Below are 22,261 nucleotides of genomic sequence, written 5' to 3'. Positions count from 1 at the left end.
TCCATGACACATGGCAGTGACTTGGGAAGACAAACACCATCATTCTGAACATCCCCCCTTCCTCCTTCTTCCCCCAGCTGTATGTGCTGAGCATGATGCCATATGGTATGGAATATCCCTTTGGCTAGTTTGCGTCAGCTGTCCTGGCTGGATCCCCTCCCAACCTCTTGTGTACACCCAACCTACTTGTTGGTCAGGTGAGGAGCAGAAGAGGCCTTGACTGTGTAAGCACTGCTCTGATAATGAAAACATTGCTGTTTTGGCACAAATCCAAAATGTGGCCCCATACCAGCTACTATGAAGAAAATTAACTCTACCCCAGCCAAAGCCAGCACATTCAGCTATGGCCATATCAAACATAACTATCTGTCTATTAAACATCAGCTGTTGTACCTTTGAAGTGTTAAGGTGTTTGTTCTGGTATGCTGTGCCTTTTGCTTACATGTGCGTGTGCTTCCAGTGGGGTTTCTCTTAGCACTGGCAAAACAGTGCAGTAGAATTTGCTACTTGACATAGCAGCTGGTGCAGCATGTTTCAGGCTGCTGCTTCAGTGATCACCTTCTGGCCACTGCTGTGGGCTGACTGCTGCTGGCTCTAGCAGACAGCTTCTCTTGGCTGTTTCCTGACAGGGGAGTACTTAAACTTTTTGTCTTCAACAGAATGACCAGGGAGTGTCAAGCAACTGTTCCGTAGACACTTAGAAACTGGCTATAGAGCTGCTAGCCTGGATTACAGCTAACAGGTAGCCGATGGCACAGCAGGAATACAAGGTAGGCCAAAGATTCTGCTCAGGATGTGGAATTGCTTGAAATTGAGCAATGATGGTATCGGGAGCATCAATGGGAGCAACTACACTGACACAACAGAGATCTCAACCCAGACAGAGGACAGAATCATAGTCATTAAAGTTGGAAAAGACATTTAAGATCATCAGGTCTAACCATTAACTCAGCGCTGCCAAGTCCATCACTAAACCATGTCCCTAAGCACCACATCTGTGTGTTTTTTAAACACCTCCAGGGATGGTGATTCTGCCTACATCCCTGGGCAGCCTGTGCCAGTGCTTCACCACCCTTTCAGTGAAGACATTTTTCACACTATCCAATGTAAACCTCCCCTGGCGCAACTTGAGGCTGTTTCCTCTTGTCTTGTCACTTGTTATCTGGGAGAAGAGACAGACGCCCACATTGCTAATAGCAAGAAGGTCCCCTCTGAGCCCCATTTTCTTTGGGCTGAGCCCCCCCAGCTCCCCCCGCCGCCCCCCCCCATCAGAGCTGTGCCCCAGCCCCTTCCCCAGCCCCTGCCCGGCTCTGGACACACTCCAGCCCCTCCGGGTCTGTCTGGGGGTGAGGGGCCCAACGCTGAGCCCAGGGCTCGAGGGGCGGCCGCACCAGGGCCCAGCACAGGGGGACGGGCACTGCCTGGCCCTGCTGGCCACGCTGCTGCTGACACCGGCCAGGGCGCTGCTCCCCCCAGCTTGGTGTCCTCTGCAAACCGACCGAGGGAGCGCTGGATCCCCTCACCCAGGTCATCAATAAGGGCATTAAACGGGGCTGGCCCCAGCACTGATCCCTGGGGACACCACCTGTGCCCGGCCGCCAGCGGGATGTGACTCCATTCCCCACCACGCTCTGGGCACAGCCAGCGTTGTACCCAGTGCAGAGTATGAGAATGCTGTGGGAGATGGTGTCAAAGCTTTGCTGAGGTCTGGGTAGACAGCACCTGCTGCCTTTCCCTCATCCACCAGTTGGGTCACCTTGTCATAGCAGGAGATCAGGTGAGTCAAGACGGACCTGCCTTTCATAACCCCTGCTGGCTGGGCCTGATCCCAGAAGGATGCTGGGATTCCCCCAGGATGCTGCTGTCCAGGTCTTGGGCTGCAAGGTGTGCATGGTGCCTCTCCCTGTGGTCAGCTGTGGTCTCCCTTGTGGGAGATGTGCTCTGATAAAGTACCAAGTTGCCACCGAGTGAAGAGCTGCGGAAGGAAGCAAACAGACTGCGTACCATCAGAGGCAGGCAATGATCCTGCCTCCTACAGGAAACAGAAGCATCCATAAGCTCAGCTGACTTAGTATCTTGGGAGGTATGTTTGGTATATTTGCTGGAGAGTGAAATCCAGAATACAGCAGAACAGCTACAGAGGCTCATCCAACATGGGTGCTGTTATCCCATGCAGGCACCTAGGATGCTACCAGAGGTGACCTTGAACGTGTAAAGAGCGATGGTGTGATTCTGGGGACAAGTGTGAAGTGCAGGAGAGCCTTGGTGCTCTTGGTCCCTCCTGTGAAGGTGAAGGCCTTGGGCAGGAGAGGACGCATCCAGCAAGTCTGCATCTGGCTGTGCAGCTGATGTTGCAGGCAGGGCTTTGGATCTTACAAATGTGGGAGCCCTGAAACAAAGACTGCTGAGGAGGGATGAGATCAGTCTGACAAAGTGGGGCACAAGCACCTTTGCCAACAGCTAGACCTAGTGAGGAAGGCTGTAAACTAGGTCTGCTAAGGGGGAGTTACCATAACCTGAAGCAAAGGCACTGGGTCTAATGAAGTGTCTGGGGGACAGTGTCCTGGAAGAGGCTTGCCCCAGTATGACTGGGATTCTGTCACGGGTGCCTGTGCATGAGCCTGTGCAGCTGGGAAACAAATAGCAGGAAATAAAAGTGCATGTGCAGTTGCAGAGCTGTGAGTTTATTGGGACTACAGAGGTGTGGCGAGATAGTTCCCTGTAATTTTTGAAAGGTTATGGCAATCAGGAGAAGTTCCCCATGACTGGAAAAAGGCAAATGCCATAATGATTTTCAAAGACTGCTGAAAGTAAGATCTGGGGAATAGTAGGCTGGTCAGCCGCGTTTTAGTCCCTGGGAAGATTATGGAGCAAAACCTCCTAGAAGCCATTTCCAAGGCAAGAAGGTGATTTGGAGCAGCCAGCATGGCCTTACAAAGGGCAAATTGTGGCCGGTTGCCTTCCGGGAAAGCTGGCAATGTGGGCAAGGTGACAGCAGTGCATGTCGTACATGTTGACTTCAGCGAGGTCTTTGACACAGTCTCTTGTAGTACCTTTGCAGTCACTTCAGGGACATATGGACTGATAAGTGGGTGGAAAATTGGCTCTACTTCCAAAGTGCAAGTGGTGGAGAGCAATGCAAAGTCCAGCTGGCAGCTGGGTATCCCTCAGAGGTCAGTACTGGATCAGTACTGTTAAACGACTTTAGTAACAACCTGGATGATGGGATGGAGCATGCTCGCAGCAAGTTGAAGAAGGGTATCAGACTGGGGGAGAAGGGCTGCTAGTTAGGCTGGAGGCAGGGCCGTGTTCAGAGTGACCTTGGCAGATGGGTGGCATGAGCTGGCAAGAACATTGTGAAGGTCAACAAAGGTAAATGCCAAGTCCTGCCCCAGGGACACACCGGCCTTGAGCAACGGGCCAGGCTGGGGCAGGCAGCTGGAAATTTCAACGCCACCTTCTACATAAATATTTCAAATGTGTGTGGTTCACCATCGGGGTTCCTCCCCTGTTACTCATGTATTAGGATCTGTTTCCCTTGCTTAGAATAAATACATCTCATCACTGTAAAAAGCATTCTAAATCTGTCAGTGGAAAGAGGTAGAGTATTGATGTTTAAGGCTATATTTTAACTTGTGTGCAAGTTTTTGTTTCAAAGGTAGATCGGGGTATTTTGAGGGGGGGGAGCGCTTCACTGTTAGGTGATTTTTAGCTTGTTCAGTGGTGATTTTTGTCTCTGAATGGGACAAAGAGAATTAATAAAATCAGCTGTATAATTGTACTTTACACAATAATGGCTTTGGAGATTTCTGGGGTTGCCCCCCCCCCCTTTTATTTTTTTTTTTAAATGAGAGCTGTCTGTTGTAATGTTTCTAATGGAGATTTTTCGAGTGAGTTTATCCTCTCATCTTAAAAAAGGAAACCAATATAGTATTAGTTTGGACCTCGTTGCACACTGAATGTGTGTGTTACCGGTGTTCATTATAAGCAGAAGTTGCAAAGTCATAATTTTCCACTCGCATAAGTACTAGATGTCATTAATTATTCTTGATCAACTTTTGGGAAGCTGGAAATTTTGGAGTTTTTCATGATTCACTGATTCACCTCCTTGAGCGTTGGATTGAGTCAGTTTAAAATTAGTTGCGATGTGCTCTACAATTCCTACATAGATTTAATTAAAGAATTTTTGATGGAGTGAATTATTTTTTAAACTGAATTTTGATATTGCCTTAATACCTCATAAAATAGAAACAATGGAAAATCTTTTATTCTTCCATTTGTTTTCCCATTCCTTTTCTCATTGTATTGGGGCTTTACAGGTGTACTCTGTTGATCTGCATCTGCATCACTTAATGTGGGTTTCACTTCTTGTTGTCTTGGGGGGGATCCACGGTTGGGAAAGCAAAGAGAAAACAATACTGACTTTGTTTTGATTCTGTTAGGTTTACAGTAGCCTCTATTAAAGGGGTTAGAGAAAAGTTTTAGAGAGTTACCATCACCATGCAGCCTGTGCATGTGTAATCATTCCGCCCCCCCTCCCCAGTTTTTCAGCTAGATGGTACTGAAAGTGTCAGTGTTGTTATTCTGTTTTGCTGATCTGTGAAATACAGTCTCTGTAGAGCTGAGCATATTATTTTCTCATTTGCTGCTCCTTGCTTTTCTTAGCGTAGCAATTGGGGACTCTCTTAGGTCAAGGTCAGTTAAAACAGGTGTTTTTCTTTAACATTCTTGAATGTTTTGAATGTGATGCTAATTTGTACATTGTCTGGTGCTTTGCATAGTTGCATAAATTGTAAGGATTTTTTTTTTTTAATTAAAATTTCTAAACAAGATATCTGGATGTCCCTAGCCAGCAAATTATATTAACGCAAACTGCTAGTGCTAGGTGAGTTGTACAAATTTAGCAATGAATACACTGTTTTTTTACCATTACCATGATCTTGCACAGGAACCCATTCCAAATGTGATTCAGGGCCCTGCTTGGCTCATTGTTGAATTTCTCAGCCTTTAAATGGAAACAGTTCACCTATGCAAAGCCCTTTCTTTTATTCAAGAGACTTATACATGAAGCATCTGTTTGCATTTTTGCTTAGCTCTCTAGATGTAATTAAATTAGCTTTTTTAATATAGAGAGTAATTTACTTTCCGATTTTCAGGGTGTCACTGTGTTTAACTGTTAGCTTACTGTGCAAGCTGTGACTTTCATTCTTAGATTTGTATGACTGGATAATCTTGGCAAATATAGCATTGTGTTATATAACTAATGTATATTTTAATGTTAATATACTGATTTTTCATAAAAATGGGAGCTTTAGGCATTTCCAGGCCAAGTGGACATCCATGTACCAAGTTGAGCCCATCTGTTTCTCCTGTTTCTTTATAGGAAGACTTTTGGAAGTATCATTCTCCACTGACCTGACTCCATAGATCATATTTACAATGAAACTTAAAAATATATCTCAATATTTCATCACATCAGTTATCTTAAAGTGATATGAGTCATTTAAATACTTAGCAGTTGCTGGAATTTGCATTTGGGAAGTCGCAGTGACAAGTGAGGGTTTGGCACTAGTAAAAGTGGTGTTGGCAAAGCAGGGATGGCAGTAAGTGTAGTTTTCATTCCTCTGCTCCCTTACAGTTCCACTGTGTTACAGAGTTCAAGGGAAAGTTAAATTGTGTAATCTAATTTATGTAATACAACAGATCATTACGTTTCATCCAGATATGTTTTACCACATCAAGTCCTATGAATTAAGACCAAAGAATTTCCTTCCTCAGTAAACAAAGTGACCAGCTTACCCTCATGGTGCACCTTGGAGCATGTTATCCCAGGTCAGAAGCCTGGTGAGGAATGTAAGAAGGTGGAAGTGGGCAAAGTCCTGGTATGCAGCAGAAAAATCTCCACCTTCCTCCTCCTCAGGTATTCTTAGTAGTTTTCAGTCTGAAAGAGAAGTCCTTTCCAACCCCATTTTTAGTCCTTACTGTCCTAATGACAGTAGGAACGACTGCCGTGTAATTCCACTGCTCTGTTTTTGACCAGACTTGGCCAATTGCTGACATTTCAAAGGAAGACAACACTTCTCTGCAGAGCTTCTCTAGCTGTTTGTGCTTTGGAAAGAACATTCCTTCGTAATCCCTCCAGGATTAGGTTTGTTCTGGTCATACAGAGCTGTAAGCTATGGGAAGGGGCTGTAGGCAGCAGTGTGTGAGGAAATGCCGTGAGTGACCGGCATTGCTTCTTGATGTTAAATCGTGTAGTTTGAAACCATTGAAATAACTTTCCCGAGTATGACTTTTCCTTCGCACTTGCAGCAGTCTTCCCTAGCAGCAAGCTCTTTTAAAGACAGGTGCCTGGTCACACTTCAGAGGTGTAATAAAATAGCATTTCTTTTAAAAGGTGACGTCTTGTCCTGATGGTGAGTGTAGTTTTATTTTTATTGGTTTTCTCTTTTTGGAGACCGAAGCCAGGATTTCCCTGCAATGTGAGGATTGTGGCAAGTATGATAATTGCAATGGAAAATGGTTGTAGCATCATTATATACATCAAATGTTGCTGAATTTCTTTGTATTTATTCTTTCTCACTCTCTTTTTAAACTGTCAAATACTTTAAATACTTTTGAGTGGTATTTAGTGGGGCGAAGGGAGTAATCCTGTCATATGAATTAACATTTGCAAGATAGAGATGGTATTTAGGAATTACTGTCCAGAAACAAAAACTAAGATACTTTTTCGGATGTGCAATTCTGGTGTTTCCTGCTCTTATTTAATTTGAGACAAAGATATAATAACAGATACTAATACTTCCTAGTTCAAAAATACTTCCTAGTTCAAATAAACCCTAAATAATGTTCCTGTTTTTTTGCAGACATATGAATTAATTTCTTCAAAACTTTTCAGTAAAAGTTAAGAGAACATTTTATTAGCTTATGGAACCAAATGTTTCCTTATATGAATGAACTTGAAATTCCATCTTGAATGATGGTAATGTCAAGACTATCCCAGCTTTGCACATCAAATCAAGATACACGCATGAAAGTTTTCAGGTTTTCCAAGTTAAGAAATGATGATGCGTTTTTTAGTCAGACTCTGCACACACATCCCACCCACCCCCCCACCCCCCACCCCCCACCCCAGTATTTTTCTCCTGGGAAATTTGTCTACTTCAGTCTCATATTTTGTCATGTTTTGTAATATATTTATGGTTGTCACAAAAGGATTCTGGTATAAACTGTCCTGAGGTTAAAAACAGCTTTGTGTTTGACTAATCAAGGGAAATGCAGCCACAAAGCAGCAGAGAACACCAGATTCAAGGAATGCAGATGCCTGATCCTGCCAGTCTGTCAGTACTTACAATTTTTGTCATTCAGCAAAACATAGATCAAACACAAATTTAAGTATTACATAAATTGAATTACATGCTGTATTGCCAACTTTTTTGTAAAAACTCCATTTAAAATACAGAACAAAATCTAAACCTGCTCTGAAATGTTTCTAGTTTATGGGGGTGCTACTGTACAATACATTTTCTTCATGCTGGAGCTTGCAGTCATTCCAAGTCCAAGATTTCTGTTGGTTCTGCAAGTAAATTTGATTTGCATGGTATTTTGTAATTCTACACTAGGGCCAGTTGAATGCTTTTGTTTTTCTTCTCTAGTGTAAACCTTTTAATGTAGAACGTTTTTAGGGGATATCTTAGGCTTCCAGCTTGTCGCAATTGTTGTTACGCAATTAGTTTAAGTGGAATTTGTTTTGTATGGGGAAAAAAGACCTCATGGTGAAATACCCAGCTCCATATCTAGGTTTTGTGTAAACTGAGTATCCTTAACACTTCGCTCTGATGTTATGTTTTCAAATAAGATTAGCTTTAGAATTGGAAAATAACTGCCTTTGCCTAAAGTCTTCCCAGATCTATGTTGCAGAGAGACGCTTGTTTTCTTTTACCTTTCCAGTATTGATAAAGCGTTTCAGTTATTCCTAGTAGTTATTTCTGCAGTTATTTATACTTTCTAAAGAAAAATAAGTTCTTCTAGAAGGAAACTGTGTTTTTTAGATGTTTACTAAACTGCTGCAATATTGGACTTTGAAGCAGGAGAGCCAAAAATAAATTGCTTTGTAATATTAGATGAAATACCTTGAATGCTTTACAAAGTAGATTCATTTACAAGCATCTCAGAGAGCTTTACCTATTCACATAATTGTTTCATATCGCATGGTCATGCAGCCCTGTGCATCCACCTGAGCTACACGAGGGGGATTTAAGAAGATGGGATGTGATTATTGGAGTTGGAATATGGCCAGATCTTCAGGGCTATCATTAATCTGGAAAGAATTTTAAGCAATTGTGATGCATTTAGACTTTTGTTTTACATCTCATTGGGGCAACTGAGCCCGTAATACCCTATCAGCATGTGGATACTCTTCATGGGTGAAATGGAGTAGACAGGAGTAGAAAAAGCCTGTTCAGAGCTCCTTTTGTTTGTTTTTATTGAGTTAACCTTATTATAGGATGTTCCTGAGGATTTTTTTATTAACATGTCACCATAATTATTGTGTAACTAATTTAAATAGAATTAGATCTTCTTTTGCTGATGGCGTAGCCTTAAGCTTTGTGGGTTTTAGTACATCTTGAAGAAAATGACTCTGCTTTGACTGTTCAAAGGCCAGACAGAATAGCTTAAGCTATTGAAGCAGGAGCTTTGACACATCTAGGTATTTGAACCTTCTTCCTGTTACAACGGTGCTAGTGTTGAAACCCTCTATTTGATAATAGGTTGAGATGGTTCATCGTGAGCCTGTACATGCGAGTACAGCCCTGATGTTAGTGTGGAATGACATGCTATGATTGGCATGGAGTTCAGTGGGTCTAGTGTGATAGAGCTGCATTAATGGGTAAATCAGGATATTGCTGTGGGGCAGCATGGGTTTAAAGAGAGGCTGTTAGTCTTCTGACTGCAACTAAATCAGGTGTGTTCAGTTGCTGTTGAGGAAACTGGACTTTTTCATTATTATTTTGGGGAGAAAAAAAGAACAGAAAAAAATAAGTAAGTCCGCCTAGATGCATAAAGCCAAATTCTGTTCTGTGCTACCAAATTCTTCCCTGGGCTATACCAGTGGAAAGCTGATGAGCCTTTAATGAAGTAAACTGTGTTTACACTGGTAGTCCTGGGAACTAAATTTGTCCAATAAAACTTGGAAATTTGAACATCACATATGTGAAGTCCACATGTGCTAGTTGCTAGGGTACTGATACACAGTTGTCAAACAAGTTTGCTTTTTTTGTTGCTCATTTAACTATAAAGAGTGTGTAGCAGAAAATACTTTTAAGTAAATTATTGAATTTATAGTGCTTTGCTGTATGTATTAACAGATTATGTTTTTCCCCCTCTTTCAGAGCATTCAGTCAGAAAAGAGCTTCAATTGAGAAAGAATATGCACAGGTAGGTTCTGGAATAATTTTATTGTCTATGGCATTGTTCTCTTGATATAATTTACTCATTAGCAAATTGTCCACAGTGTGGTTTTTTTGTTTATCCTTTCCATAAGTTACTTACTATGAAAGTATCTGTTGAAGTTCTGAATCAGGCAGCTTTTGGCCTATGCAGGACTTGGGCCCATTCTGTGCTTTCATGGACGTTTTGACTTGAGGAATTTCTTGAGTGCAGAAGACATTTTTAAAGTTTTTTTCCAAATTGTTATAAAGTCAATCAACTCTTTGAGAGTTTCTCAGAAGTTAGTGTGAAACCTGTGTAAAAAGTAAAATCAGGTCAATTAGAGGGAGAGGAAATGTTTTCTGACATACTCAGTCCAAAATAAATCTGCGTTCACATTCTTCAGTGAGAGCAGCTTCCTATTCATGTGAAATAAAAGCAGCCAGATTTGGCCTCCTGCTTGTGATAGGAAGTGGAATGAATTTTGATTTGTTTGTGAGAAAGGAGGGAGGATTGATTTTTCTCCCTTGTTCCAAAATTAGAAAGCATCTAATAAGGGGCAGCTGCCTGCAAAATTTACAGTAAAGGCTCTTGGCGCTTAAGTTCAAGTACAACAGATTCAAAATAATAAATTTATTTTAAAATAGATTAAAGGTGGAATAAAATATAAGTAAGGGAGCTTGTGGAGCTCAGTATATGGTAAAATACAACTGGAGATGTGCCTGACATTACAATTGTTGATGTTGGGGCAGTGACAGCAGTGAAATGTGAAAACACAAGCTGTCGCTAGGATGTTTCCAAATGTAGTTTGTAGGCTGTTGTGTTAAGCATCCTTTTAGTCATCAGTGCTGCATCACCCACAAGTATATACAGAACAAACGTTTTCTGTGGGCCAGACTTTACTGTCAGTTTATGAAAGAGGATTTCTGTATCTGCGATGTAAACATTTTCTAGTCCTAGATTTCCTGTGTGTTGTCTCAAGCCCAAAACTCAGTAGAAAACACTTTGCAAATCAAATGAAATTTGTGCTGAATTTAATCCAAAGGCTCACAGTAGTGCTATAAGGGCCTGCAGTTACTGGTGCTCCAATTCTTTCATTGTACATGAATTTACATTAGCATACATTGATTACGTTGGCAGTTGCGCTGAATTTGATTAAATATATCAGGTTTTCAGTGACAGAATCGATATAAGCCTCATGAAACTTTGATTAAAAGTATGTATTTAGTGACTTTTGTAATGACACTGTAGAGAATTTAAGATCAGTTCTTAAAAACATTTATCCCTTCTACACTGGGAATGTTTTTTATATGCAGACACACTTACAGCAGTCGCCGCATTTAGGGAATAGTCTTGCTAAGTTGGAAAAATAATTACATTCTCAGTTTCGGAAGGCTGTCTTAACAACGGAGGCTTTCAGATACTTGCATTTGAAAAACCCAACTTTCCAGCCATACAGCTGCATCGTTTGAGATTCACTGAATGGCTGCTTATATGAATGAAGTCTTGTGGGATCGCTTCCTTGGTTTGCTGATAAGTGTACAGTTCAGGAACAATGCTGGATGTTTCTTCTTGGGCCTGTAAAAGGATTTCTGTTTTTGAGATGGTAATAAAATTTCACATAAAGCCTTTTGCTAAGAGACAGTGCAATCAAAATAAATGTGAAGTTGTATTCACCAACAGTGGGATATTCCTTTTAAACCAGTTATAAAGGGAACTGGAAATTCTCAGTAGTTAGTTTCTGAAGCAAGATTTCTAAATCTCTTCACAGATTCTGTCCAAATGCCTTTTGTCACCTTAGGGAACTCAAAATATTCTAACTTAGGACTTTTTTGGCAAGTTTAAAAAAAAAAAAAAAGTAAGGGTGGACAGTGAAAATAAGTTTCCCAGAAATGAATACTTTGTTGGTTTTAAAAAATTGTCCGCTGATGCAGTGCACTTGGGTGCCAAGTTTCTATACACAGAGTGCTTTTGTTTGGAGAAGGAGAACCTGCACAAACGCTAGTGAAATACCATGGTTCAGTGTTTATAATTTATCCCTAATTACATGGTAAGTGGCTTGAATGTATGTGATGAATTACAGGATCCATATGTAAATTGCCCTATGTCTTATTTTATCAAGGGAGTTGTTTTAATGAGTCTTTTCACCCTATTGTACCTGTTGGTGTCAAAGATTTTTGGGGGCTGTTTTTTTGCTTATTGTTTGCCTCCAGCAGGTTCTTTACCAGCTTTTCTAGGCTGTGCTGTGGTATAAATGGGAGAAGTATCTGATGTATCAGCCCTGGTACTGCAGTTCTGCAGTCCTTTCTAGATCTGTTGTGGAGATGCACTGGGCTGTTTCACTTGTATTTTCAGTACAGCATTATTTAATATACGCTTAGAGGCTTCCCTTAATATTCAGAATTGAGACTGTAGAAAGGCCCTCATTTCCCATTAACAGTATTCCAACTAATAGTATTTATATTGCAATTTTGTATTATTATTAGCTATCACAATGAATAAGGTAGTTGAAATCAGTGGCTTAGAACACTGATTTAGTCAATGTGTGCTTTTGCTGCTATCTAGTAAAAGACTGTTTTACCTAGCATGTTAATTAGGTAAAATGTTTGTGGGATTTTTTTTCAGATCCTAAGTACATCTCTGCTGAATTTTTTATTATTAATTCACACTTTAAACTCAGCAGCAGTCTTTCACAGTCTGTGTTGTTTGCAGGGAACATGTAGGTGACCTTCCTTGTCATGTTTCGTCATGCTTTGTTTTTGCTCGACATTTAGCTACCATTGTTTCAGAGTAAAAAGTGTCTCTAGGCAGTCAGCGTGGCCTGCCTCTGTGAGGTTGAGAGTAACCCTAAAGAGCCTGAGCTGTGAAACCTGCTGCTTGTTTCAGTGCATGCTAATTAGTTGCTGACTGTAGTACCTCAGCTGAAGGCATTGATAACATAGAAAAAAGGTAGGAAAGTCCATTCTGTGAGATGCCCATGAGGAGCTTTAAATTTGAACTAAAGTGCAAGTACAAGTTTCTGTTCAGATTTTTTAAAAAGGTGCTAATTGTTATGATGTTTTTCCCTGTCCATTTTTTTCTGGAAGGCCAATTAACCCTGAGGAGATATGCCTGCTTGGTAAAAATAGCTATGTTATCTGTGATCTGGAGAGAGTGGACAGGTCACTTGGTGTCGATTGCTGTGTCAGTGGCAATGAGAAACATGATACGTTTAAAACATTTTAAAATATGGAGCAAATAAAAGGTAGTATTGTTTCTATCCACACATTCCTCTTGGCAGCTATGAGTGAAGTGCAGCATCTTTTGGTGTTATTTATGACAGTGATCAGGAGAGGAGCCTTAAAATAAGGTAAAATGAATGCCAAAGGGAAAGGAGATAGAGGGGAGAGACGAGCACTAAAGGCAAGAGGAAAGGTGGATGTAAGCAGATAGTATGATTACCTTTACCAGCTTTCCTCACCCCGTGTCCCACCAGACTTGAAAAAAACCTTCTTTCAAGATATCAGAAATATGTGAAAACCTGTTTTCTAGAAAATTGCAATAGCATTTTTTGTGTATATATAGTATGTGTGTATGTGTATAGCTTATATACAAACACATATAATAAATAAATATAATTTATTTTACATAACTAAATATTTACGGGCTGCAGTGCCCAAATAGTTGCTTGATTCTTTTTTTTTTCCCCTTACTGTATTGGTTTTCCATTGCTTAAAATCAGAAGATAGGAGCTGACCATTTCTTCTACCATCTTCTGACAAGGATTTGCTTTACTTACGATAAAGTGGCCTTTTTAAAAATTTTTCAGTGGATTAAAATTCAGACGGTTAAAATCAAGTGATTTTCCCCCTGCCGTGTTTTACTAACTTGTGCTGTGGCTTTTGGTTTTTCTTTGCTGTTCTTTACCATGTAGTCCAATGCTTTGCAAATGTTAATGGATTTATCCTTCTACTCTGAAGACTGGAAAGGTGATACTATTTCCCTAGTAAGAAATTAAGAGAAATTAAGTGAATTCTAGCCAACATAATATGGGTGGCTCTGATGGAATGGGAACTAGATCCCTGGTCTTTTCAATACTTTTAAATTTTTTTTAAAAAAACAGAAGTCTTTGGCAATGAATGCAACTTCTGCTTCAGGAATAGAATCGCAATTATTTTTCCTCCTTTGCCTTGTAAAATGTTTTGAGGTTTATAGAGTAGGAGCCCTGTACAAGTATGTACTTGCAAAGTACCTGTGCTGGCATATTAGGAAGAAGTGAGGTGTGCTTCAGTAGATTGCAGACAACTTTATTGAAAATCAAATTGTTGTACTTGTAGTAAAATTAGAACCTTTCAAGAAAGAAAGGTCAGGTGCTAGGAAAAGTGCTCCTTTTGTGAAAATACATTCCTTTATTGCAATGGTGCAGTATTGACTGTGAAAGCAGGAGGGTGGCAGACACTACGCAGGAGCAGCAATGTCTGTGAGGCTTCGGGACCATGCTAGTGAGTTCTGTAAATGCAGCCATTTCAGTATCGAACGCAAGTTACCTGGATTAATTCAGAAATCCTGCGTGGCAAAACAACTAAAACAACTGCAGTTTGGTAAACACAACCTTACAACAGGTTTGGAATCATAATAAAAATAATAAAAAAAAAATTGGGGTGAAATGAAGTGTTCCCCCTGACTTGGCACCTAGCTAACCCTGGGGCGTCAGTAAAGAAAACTTAAGGTACCTGCCTTGAATCTCCGACAAGCAACTTTCTATTACTTCAGGCCCTGTAGTCTGGCCAGAATGTGGGTTTTCTATTTTTTTCAGCCCAAAGGATACAGAAGGTTACTGTAGCCTTATGGAGAGCAGGGAGAGACTGTAGACTCTACGGGTGGGTCCCTGGCTTGGGGACAAACAAGAAGCAGCTGTAGGGTGACCGTCAGCAGCCTGTTTCGTTACCGGATGGACTTGAGGATGATAATTAGGTTTACTGCTGCAGTAAATCTCCTCTAGAGTATTTCTGTAATATTTAAGAGATGTATCTTGGTTTTAGTTTATCAATGACCTTTGTAATCAAGCAGTAATTTAAAAAATACCTGTGAAATGACCTTTTGGGGTGGAGAAGATGTATTTTTAAGACTTAGGCATACTTCATCTTTTAGGGAATTAAGAGCTTTGACCTCAGTACCCCAGATCACCTGAGGAGGGGTTTAAATGTCAATTAACAGACAGACAGAAACTGGTTTTTTTCTCAGGCTTATAGAAAAGAAAGTTGGGTATTCCATGGTTTCTCTGCAGAGAAACTTCTGCTTGTAGTAAATTAGTAAACTATGCAGAAATTTCCATATTGGGCAGTGAGGTGAATGATTGCTATATCTGGATGCACTTGATTGCAGTTAATTTTGGAAGACAGCAAATTGCTTTGAAATTTGTCTCTGTGTGTATTGTATTTTCAAACTTTCTGAAGGAGACACTGGGGAAAACCCAGTGTAAAGTATTTTTCCATAGAGGAGCTTACTGCATGTCTTGCAGGTGTTAGCTTTATCATTGCTATTTTAAGACAGACAAAAAATTCTTAAAAAACATAAATCTTTAAATTTTTGAATTTTGTCCATATAATCCTTCTCTTGAGACTTTCAGTATCTCTGCTGTACTGACTGAGATCTCTTTAGAAAGCCTCATCCAGCCCAGCTCATGCTGGCTGCGTGAGGTGGCCCCGCAGGGCCGAGATAGTCCATGTGCATTACTCAAAAGTATGTTAATAGGTTTGAGGTGGCTTCCTTCTATTTTATCAGTAGTATTGCACAGCATTTTAGTAATCGTGCAGTGTTTTCTTAACTGAATCTGAAGACCATGTTTTTGCCCACCGGTGCTGGGGAATGTTTTCCTCCCAGCCAGAGCTGTGGCCTCACCATCAGAGCCTGGAGGGACACTTTCTGCACAGGCTTTATCCAGCTTCAGTGGTTTCCCATAGTGGCTGTGTGAATATGGCACCTCTTTGGCCTAGGAGAGTCCAGTTTTTACCTGTCTGTACAGGAACACCTACTGAAATCCAAGGTCCAAATTGAATTTTCTGCCTTGCCAGTTGTAGGAATTTCTGTAGGAAAAGTCAGCGGACCCACTGAAGCTTCGCCTGACTTTTTTTTGGATGTTACTCCCTTAAGCCTTGTTGGCACAGCTACTTGGGGGAGGGGGGAAAGTCAGATTCAAGAAACCTGTGGATCCAAATGCAAAAGTGCCGGAGCTGTTCAGGTCGATTCCTGCACAGTGATATTCCCTCATGTGTACTTTGGGGCTGTGAGGCTTCCGTGTTTCTCCCGCTTTGGAATCGTGCTCTGTTGATCCGATCTGTGATAGAAAACCGTGTCAGGCAGGTTTGCTTCTAAACATACTGTGCTGCTTTCTGTAGATTTCTTCCTGCTTTGTGAATAAAAATATAAAAGCCTGAGCAGGTTTCTGGGAGGAAAAACCAAGTGGAAAAAAAGTATGTTCCTAACCCCAGAAACCAGGAAGGATGTAGACCTTCACAAGCAGTTGATGCTTTCTGGGTGATGTTGTCGTTGGTTGACACCCATGTCACCACGGGGCACTTGAAGCACAGGGCAACCGGTAGGAGTTCTCACTTTCCACCTTCCAGCTCCAGCGGTCCTGCCTGTGGACATCTCTTACTCCTGAAGCACATGGCTTGATGCAAGCCTGAAGAACTGTATGAGAATGCATTTTGTTTCAACTTCCCTAGTTTACCTAGTGACTCAGATTATTTTTGGGGACTATTTTGTCCTCTTGGTTAGTTACTCCTTTGCTTGTTTTTGTTGTGTTTAGTTGATGAAAGCACAGAATACTAAGAGGGCCTTGTGCAGGTGCTTGGAAAACTCAGCTGAACATGGCTTAGATCAATGATTCTTTTGACTGTTGTGTTTTGAAGTCTTAGTTACTGGTATCTAATGTTGGTTTTAAATTAAAAATTCATTAGATACTTCATGAAAATATGTTGCATCTACCTTGCCAATGCATAACAGTTTGGCAGTGTTCAAATGCTGACCTATGACTCCATTTGCTATGACACACTGATCTATGAATCACCTGGAAAAAATGGTGGGAAATGTCAGAGTGGTTCTCATGAAAATATTACCTGTTTTATTTTTGTAAAAGGCAGAATCCAGTTGGTCTAAATGTTAATTAAATAGCTGTTTCTTATATGAGAAAGAGCATCTCCATGCACATTTATCTTGTCCTGATATTCCAGCATTTATAAAAATGAATATCAGTGGGTCAACTGTTTTCTCTTTTAAAATGTGAGGTGTATAGGTATGTTGATTAGAAAGTCTTTCCTCATTAATGTCGCACATTCTCTGTGGTACTAATACGCTTGTTTATGTTAGAAACATAAGGAAACTGCTGCTTTCCAAATACAGAATATTGATCATGTTTGCTTTTTCGAAGTCCATTTATAAATTTAATCTCTGCACCTGATAGTGGGCCTAGTATTGCTGCTAATGCCAGTTCATTGTCCATCACTCCATTAGCCAACAGAATTTCCCCTCCCCAGTTTGAACTTCTCGGTAGCCTCCATCTCCTCTTTTTCCACTTTGCGTATATATTTTTTTTCTTAAAGCCTTGTACACGAATTGTGACTTTTGTTTATTTATCTGACAAATTAATTTGTCCCGGTCTGTCCAAATTTTTGATTGTTGTTAGTTTTGCTTGTTTTTCTTATTTTGGAGTGATTATTCCCTTTTTAAGAGCTGGACAGAATTTTTGCATATCTTTGTTTGAGACTTTCTCTGCTTACACAACTTAATTGGATTAAAATCAGTGATCTATAAGGCATCTCCACCTTCCAGTTTAAGAATTTAATAATCTTTGTCTAAACAAAAGTTAAATAGTTGTCTTGCTGTATGCTTTCATTTTCTGTTTAAAAAATAACCTTATAATTTATAAGAACCATCTCATGTTCTACTTTCTAGAAGTGTCCTGCAATTAGTAATAGCTCCAAAAACATTTTTCTGGAAGGCAGATTTCTAGCAGGAAAAAAGTTTATTTCATATATCTCCTTGGCAAAGTAAGTTCTCTTTATTCTATGCCATCATTCAGTTTACGATATTTCTTCTGGATGATCTGTGATGATCCCTAAGAGAGGCTTAGGTTCATTCAGTTAAGGTACAGAACTAAGAAAAACCTGTTTTTCTATCTAGATTATGGGAAGTATGTATTCATCAATGAGTAATCACACTCCATAAGTGTCTTTATCCCTTGCCGTTTTCCTGAAAAATCTTGTATTTGGTGTGCGTTGTGTGTATGCACATGATTTCAGATGCACCTGGAGCCTGTACTATTTTTGTCTTAAATCTCAGCTTGACAGGCTTTCCAGTTTTCAGGAGAGGATCCATACCCGCTTCCTGGTCACTGCTCGATGTGGAGATCATGCATATTGATGACCTGGTTTGGTCCGTTAAGCCGTGATCCTGCATAATACATCAACAGAACTTACTGGTTCCCGAAAGAAAACACCTGCTTTATACTACCTTTGTATTATATTCTCCTATAGTCAAACACCATTCAAAACACCAGGATATCAATAAGAAGTTGAAGAAAATGAAGTGTAAGACTTGGTAGCTATTCATGCCATTCTTTCCAACAAAGCATGGAGAATCAGTGGCTGTGAATGCTACAAAGACATGATCTGCTCCATTTCATAAATGGTTAAGAACACTATTGTGAATTTTAGAATAACTTGTAGAGACAAGTTTGGCAAATCAGGTGTTATAATGGGATTATTGATACTATTCTGCACTTGTCACACTTCAGCCTCTTAGTGCACGTTTCCCTTTTTACTGCAAAACAAGAAGCTCTTTAGAATTCTCTATATTAAATGTCCGTTTAACATTTAATATAATATACTTTGCATGGAACAAAGACTATGGGTCTGTGTGTGACATTCCAAACAATATTATGGGTGACCTCTTTTTATGTAGATTTTGCATTCAGTCGTTCATGTACTTTCTTCTCCAAGAAACACATGTCAGCACTTAAAGTGGGGGGTGAAAAAAGTCAGGTATCTGATTTAAGTCTCGTCTCACTGACTGATCTGTTCTCTTAGATGAAAAATTAAAATGCTTTGTACTGAAATATTTGTCCATTTAAAAATTTAAAAGGCAGCCTTTTAAAAATGCTAAGCTATCTGCTAGTTTTTATGGAATTCTTTAGGTTAAAATAATATTTCTGTAAGAACAGAGGTGGACTGTCAGCTTCTATTTTCAGTGAAAACATCTAGTTCCTTATAAAGGGGTTGCTAAGCTTAGGATTACGCTATTTCTACAAAGAAAGCCCTTCATAAAGAAACTACATTTTTTGCTGAACTGATGCAAGTAAATTTCTCTTAGCCTGCTTTTAGCCCTTGTTTTTCTTTCCAATTACTGTGCTCGTAAGCATCCACTGCCTGGAATTTTGATACGTGTAAGTGGCTCTACTTTCAGGTGAAAAACTTTATTCTTAAAAAACTGTTCATTTTTTCTTGGTCTTTCAGTTGTAGCGAACCAGGCAGCGTATCTTTTGGTCTGCAGTTACCTGCGAGCTGCTTCTGTGGGCATCACTCTTTTCTCTACTGTAGGTTGTGTGTGTTCGTTTCTTCCTGCATCAGCATTTCAGCTTTCTTCTAATATGTTCAATCCAAACGGTCATCCTTCCCAACATCTGCTTTTGTCTTTCCTGTGATTTAAGAGGACCAGGCAAGTCACAGCTCAATACTTTAAAAATAAACAAAATGGAAACTTCGGGCCTCCAAAGTAGTGGCAATACCAGCACTGAGTCAGAAGTCCATACCAGCAGTATGCTACCTAGTCTTTTCCACCTCTGTCTGGATTCCTTTTTCATATGTCTTGTCCTGGGTGTACAAATGGAAGACTCTTGTTTCCTAGCTTTCCATACCAGTATGCCTCATACTCATCACGTGTTCATCTGGAAGTTATTTAATTCTGGATTTATGTCATCCTCCTAACACAAATACTTTGTACCTGTTTCTTTTAAACCTTAGGAATGACTTGGGAGAAGGGAGTGGAATACAAAGAGGTATTAGTAGATGGTCTTGATCAGCAGAGTCTAGTTCAGGACACAAAATACTTGAACATTTGCTTTCTTTATAAGATTGGTGAGAAAAGTTGAGTAACCTGGAGATGCTAAACTGGTAAAATGTAACAGTGAGCCAGCTCAGGGGTCAAAGTGAACATCTCTAGCAAGATGTGACCGTAAGAGCTCTCCCAAAGGAACAAAGAGCTTTTCCGCTTGGTGATGTGTCTGCCTGCATCTTTTTCAGTGGCAGCAATGATACTGTTCACAGTTCCTCTCTGAGACTTTTTTTCTCAGCGTTAAGAGCAGGTTTCCTTGGGGAGGGGAAGTCTTACCTGAGATTTTTAGAACAAAAGTCAACCAAGTTGGTACTAACCAACATCTGTTGCAAGATATCTCTGCCTGTGGCAGGGGAGTTGGACAAAAAATGATCTATAAAGGTCCCTTGCAACCCAGACCATTCTGTGATAACTCTGTGATGTTTTAGAACGTGAAAAATTACTACTAAGGCGAGGCATACAGCTTACAGTAAAAGAGCCCACATCCTATTCGTGTTTAGGGTTTTTTGGGGAAAAAAGAAAGATTGTTCCAACCATATTTTAATGGTAGTTTGTTTCATTCTAGTTCTCATGCACTTCCTTCCCTTGATCAAAAACTAGTTTTTACATCCAAGGGGATGGGTGGCAGGATTATCCCTGCAGTGTTTCTGGGGAGCAGTTAGAGAGGAGGTGGCTGAAGTGGGGAACAAGGTGTCTGGGTCAGGTATGTAGTAAGAACACTCTTGAGTAAATGGAGAGCAGGCAGTGGTGGAGGGTTAAGCAGTTCACAGACCAGGAGTGAAGGTGGTGTCATTGCCATTAAGTTGTCCCTCATGGAGCCACAGTCATGGCTGCCTCTTCCTTTCCTGGGGCCTTTGCTCAATAATGGAACTCTGTTTCTACTGTTAATTGTAGAATCAGGATAATTTTGGGTGGAAGAGATTCCTGCATGTCATCTGGTCCAACCTGCTGGTCAAAGCTGGGTTGACTTTAAAGTTCAGTGAGGTTTGTGAGGCCTTCATCCTTTTTAACTTTACAAAATGGTGAAGCATGGAGATGCCCAAACCTCTGTGGGGCTGTTCCAGCATTCAGCAGCCTCATGAGAAAGGTGTCTTCATTCTCACAGCTGTTTGATAGTGCCAGCCTACCTGAGCCACCTCTTTGGCCGTTTACCACCCTCCTTTTTCACAGTCCTCTGGCAATGGCTGTACCTGCCTTTCCATGCTTTATTCAATTCGTGCCCTTGCTCTTGCCTTTTGGGCTGGTTTCATTTCCCCAGGGGTGGGAAATGCATCCTGGTTTGCAAACCACACTGGAGATTTCTGTGCAGAGATCTACAAGCTGTCAATGTGTCTGTGAATGCTCTAGGTGTATCTTGTATGGTTTGGTGGGTTTTGGTGGATTTTTTTAAATCCCCAAAGTTTCTAGGTAAGAAGGCAAATATTTGGCAGACAAGCATCACCTATCAACCATTCCTCTATTTTCTAGCACACTGCAAACAAGTAAAAAACCATTTGTCTTTTAACTTTCTTTTGTCTTCTGTTTGTATTTATGCCCTTTCTCAGTTAGCATTTGTTCTGGAGCCGTCAGTTTAAAAAAAAATTCCTTTGTATTTCAACATAACATTGCTGCTTTACCTAATGAGCATGTTCTCTGTTACAATCAAAAGCCCATAATTTAGGGAAAAACAGCAATCACTGAATTGCCTGAGAATGGTACTCTGGAGAGTGTAATTAAAAAGAAAATGTTTGTTAAAACACAAAATCCATATAGAAATAAAGGTATGTAGAGTTTCATTCTTTGTTTTATCCTGACGTGCAGGTGGTTAATTCAGCTAATTAATTTTTCTGCAATTCAGAGAGTTTGCTGGTTTTCAAATGTAAAGCAGACAAAAGTAATTCATAAGAGTTGTTACTCTTTCTTCTGCGGGACTTGTTTGATTGTACCTTCTGAGTGGTAACTAGAGCAATTTTGGACTATGACTCCATGTGTTTTATGCAGTGATATTTCTGAGAAGTTATTCTTATTTTTTTGTATTTCTTGGATAATGTTACCTGAATTTTACTAATAAGGTCTCAATTGGTTAAAAAAAAAAGTTAGCTCATTTAACCTACTGTGCAATAATTAAAACACATAAACTTGTATGTGCACTGTGAAAAATGCCTGAACATACTTTTCACAGGAGTGGCCTGTCATCCTTTCAGTTCTAGAGCGGTCCCTGACCCTAGTGATCCAGGTTTTACGCTTGACACTTAGTAGTTTATTAGATGAATGTAAGGTAAACTGGGCAGACCACCTTGGCTACTAAAGCTGTTTGTCTTAGACAGAGGATTACTTTAAAGGGTACAGTAGATGTGTTCTTAGCTATTTTTAAAAACTATACTCCCTACTTCCTCTTTGCAACCTTGGAAGTTACACTTTCAGACCTGTACAAACCAGAATGTGTTGACAGCTAAAAAACCCCAAAAGACAGAGAGAGAATGTTTAAGTCAAATCTACCATAAATGATTATTCAGTATGAGACTCTACGTACACAGTAGTGGACTTGTTCAGTTTCATACAGATAAAAGGCCTTTTATCAGCCAGTCCTGCTTACTCTCCCAAGAAAGAGGAGGGAGAAAGGAAACGTAAGGTTACCTAGGCCAGTGCAAGAGAGGAGTCCAGTTGGCATCTGCAAAGTAATAAAAGATGTGCTGCTAATCTAATAAATATGTGCTAGCAGCAAAGAACTCTCTCTGTGTGATCTAGAAAAGTGCGTGTG

General features: G+C 40.3%; 1 protein-coding gene across 1 annotated transcript in view; it reads left to right on the top strand.

The window, feature by feature from the left end:
• Positions 1 to 22,261, top strand: part of FCHSD2 (FCH and double SH3 domains 2) — a 163,749-nt gene that overhangs the window by 26,998 nt on the left and 114,490 nt on the right. Inside the window, exon 3 of the mRNA XM_080374912.1 lies at positions 9,393 to 9,438. Within this exon, the coding sequence (XP_080231038.1) occupies positions 9,393 to 9,438 (46 nt within the window). The remainder of the gene's footprint in view (positions 1 to 9,392; positions 9,439 to 22,261) is intronic.

This window comes from Falco punctatus (assembly GCF_963210335.1).
Source record: "Falco punctatus genome assembly, chromosome: 2".
Lineage (NCBI taxonomy): Eukaryota > Metazoa > Chordata > Aves > Falconiformes > Falconidae > Falco > Falco punctatus.
This window is presented reverse-complemented; position numbering and strand designations above follow the sequence as displayed.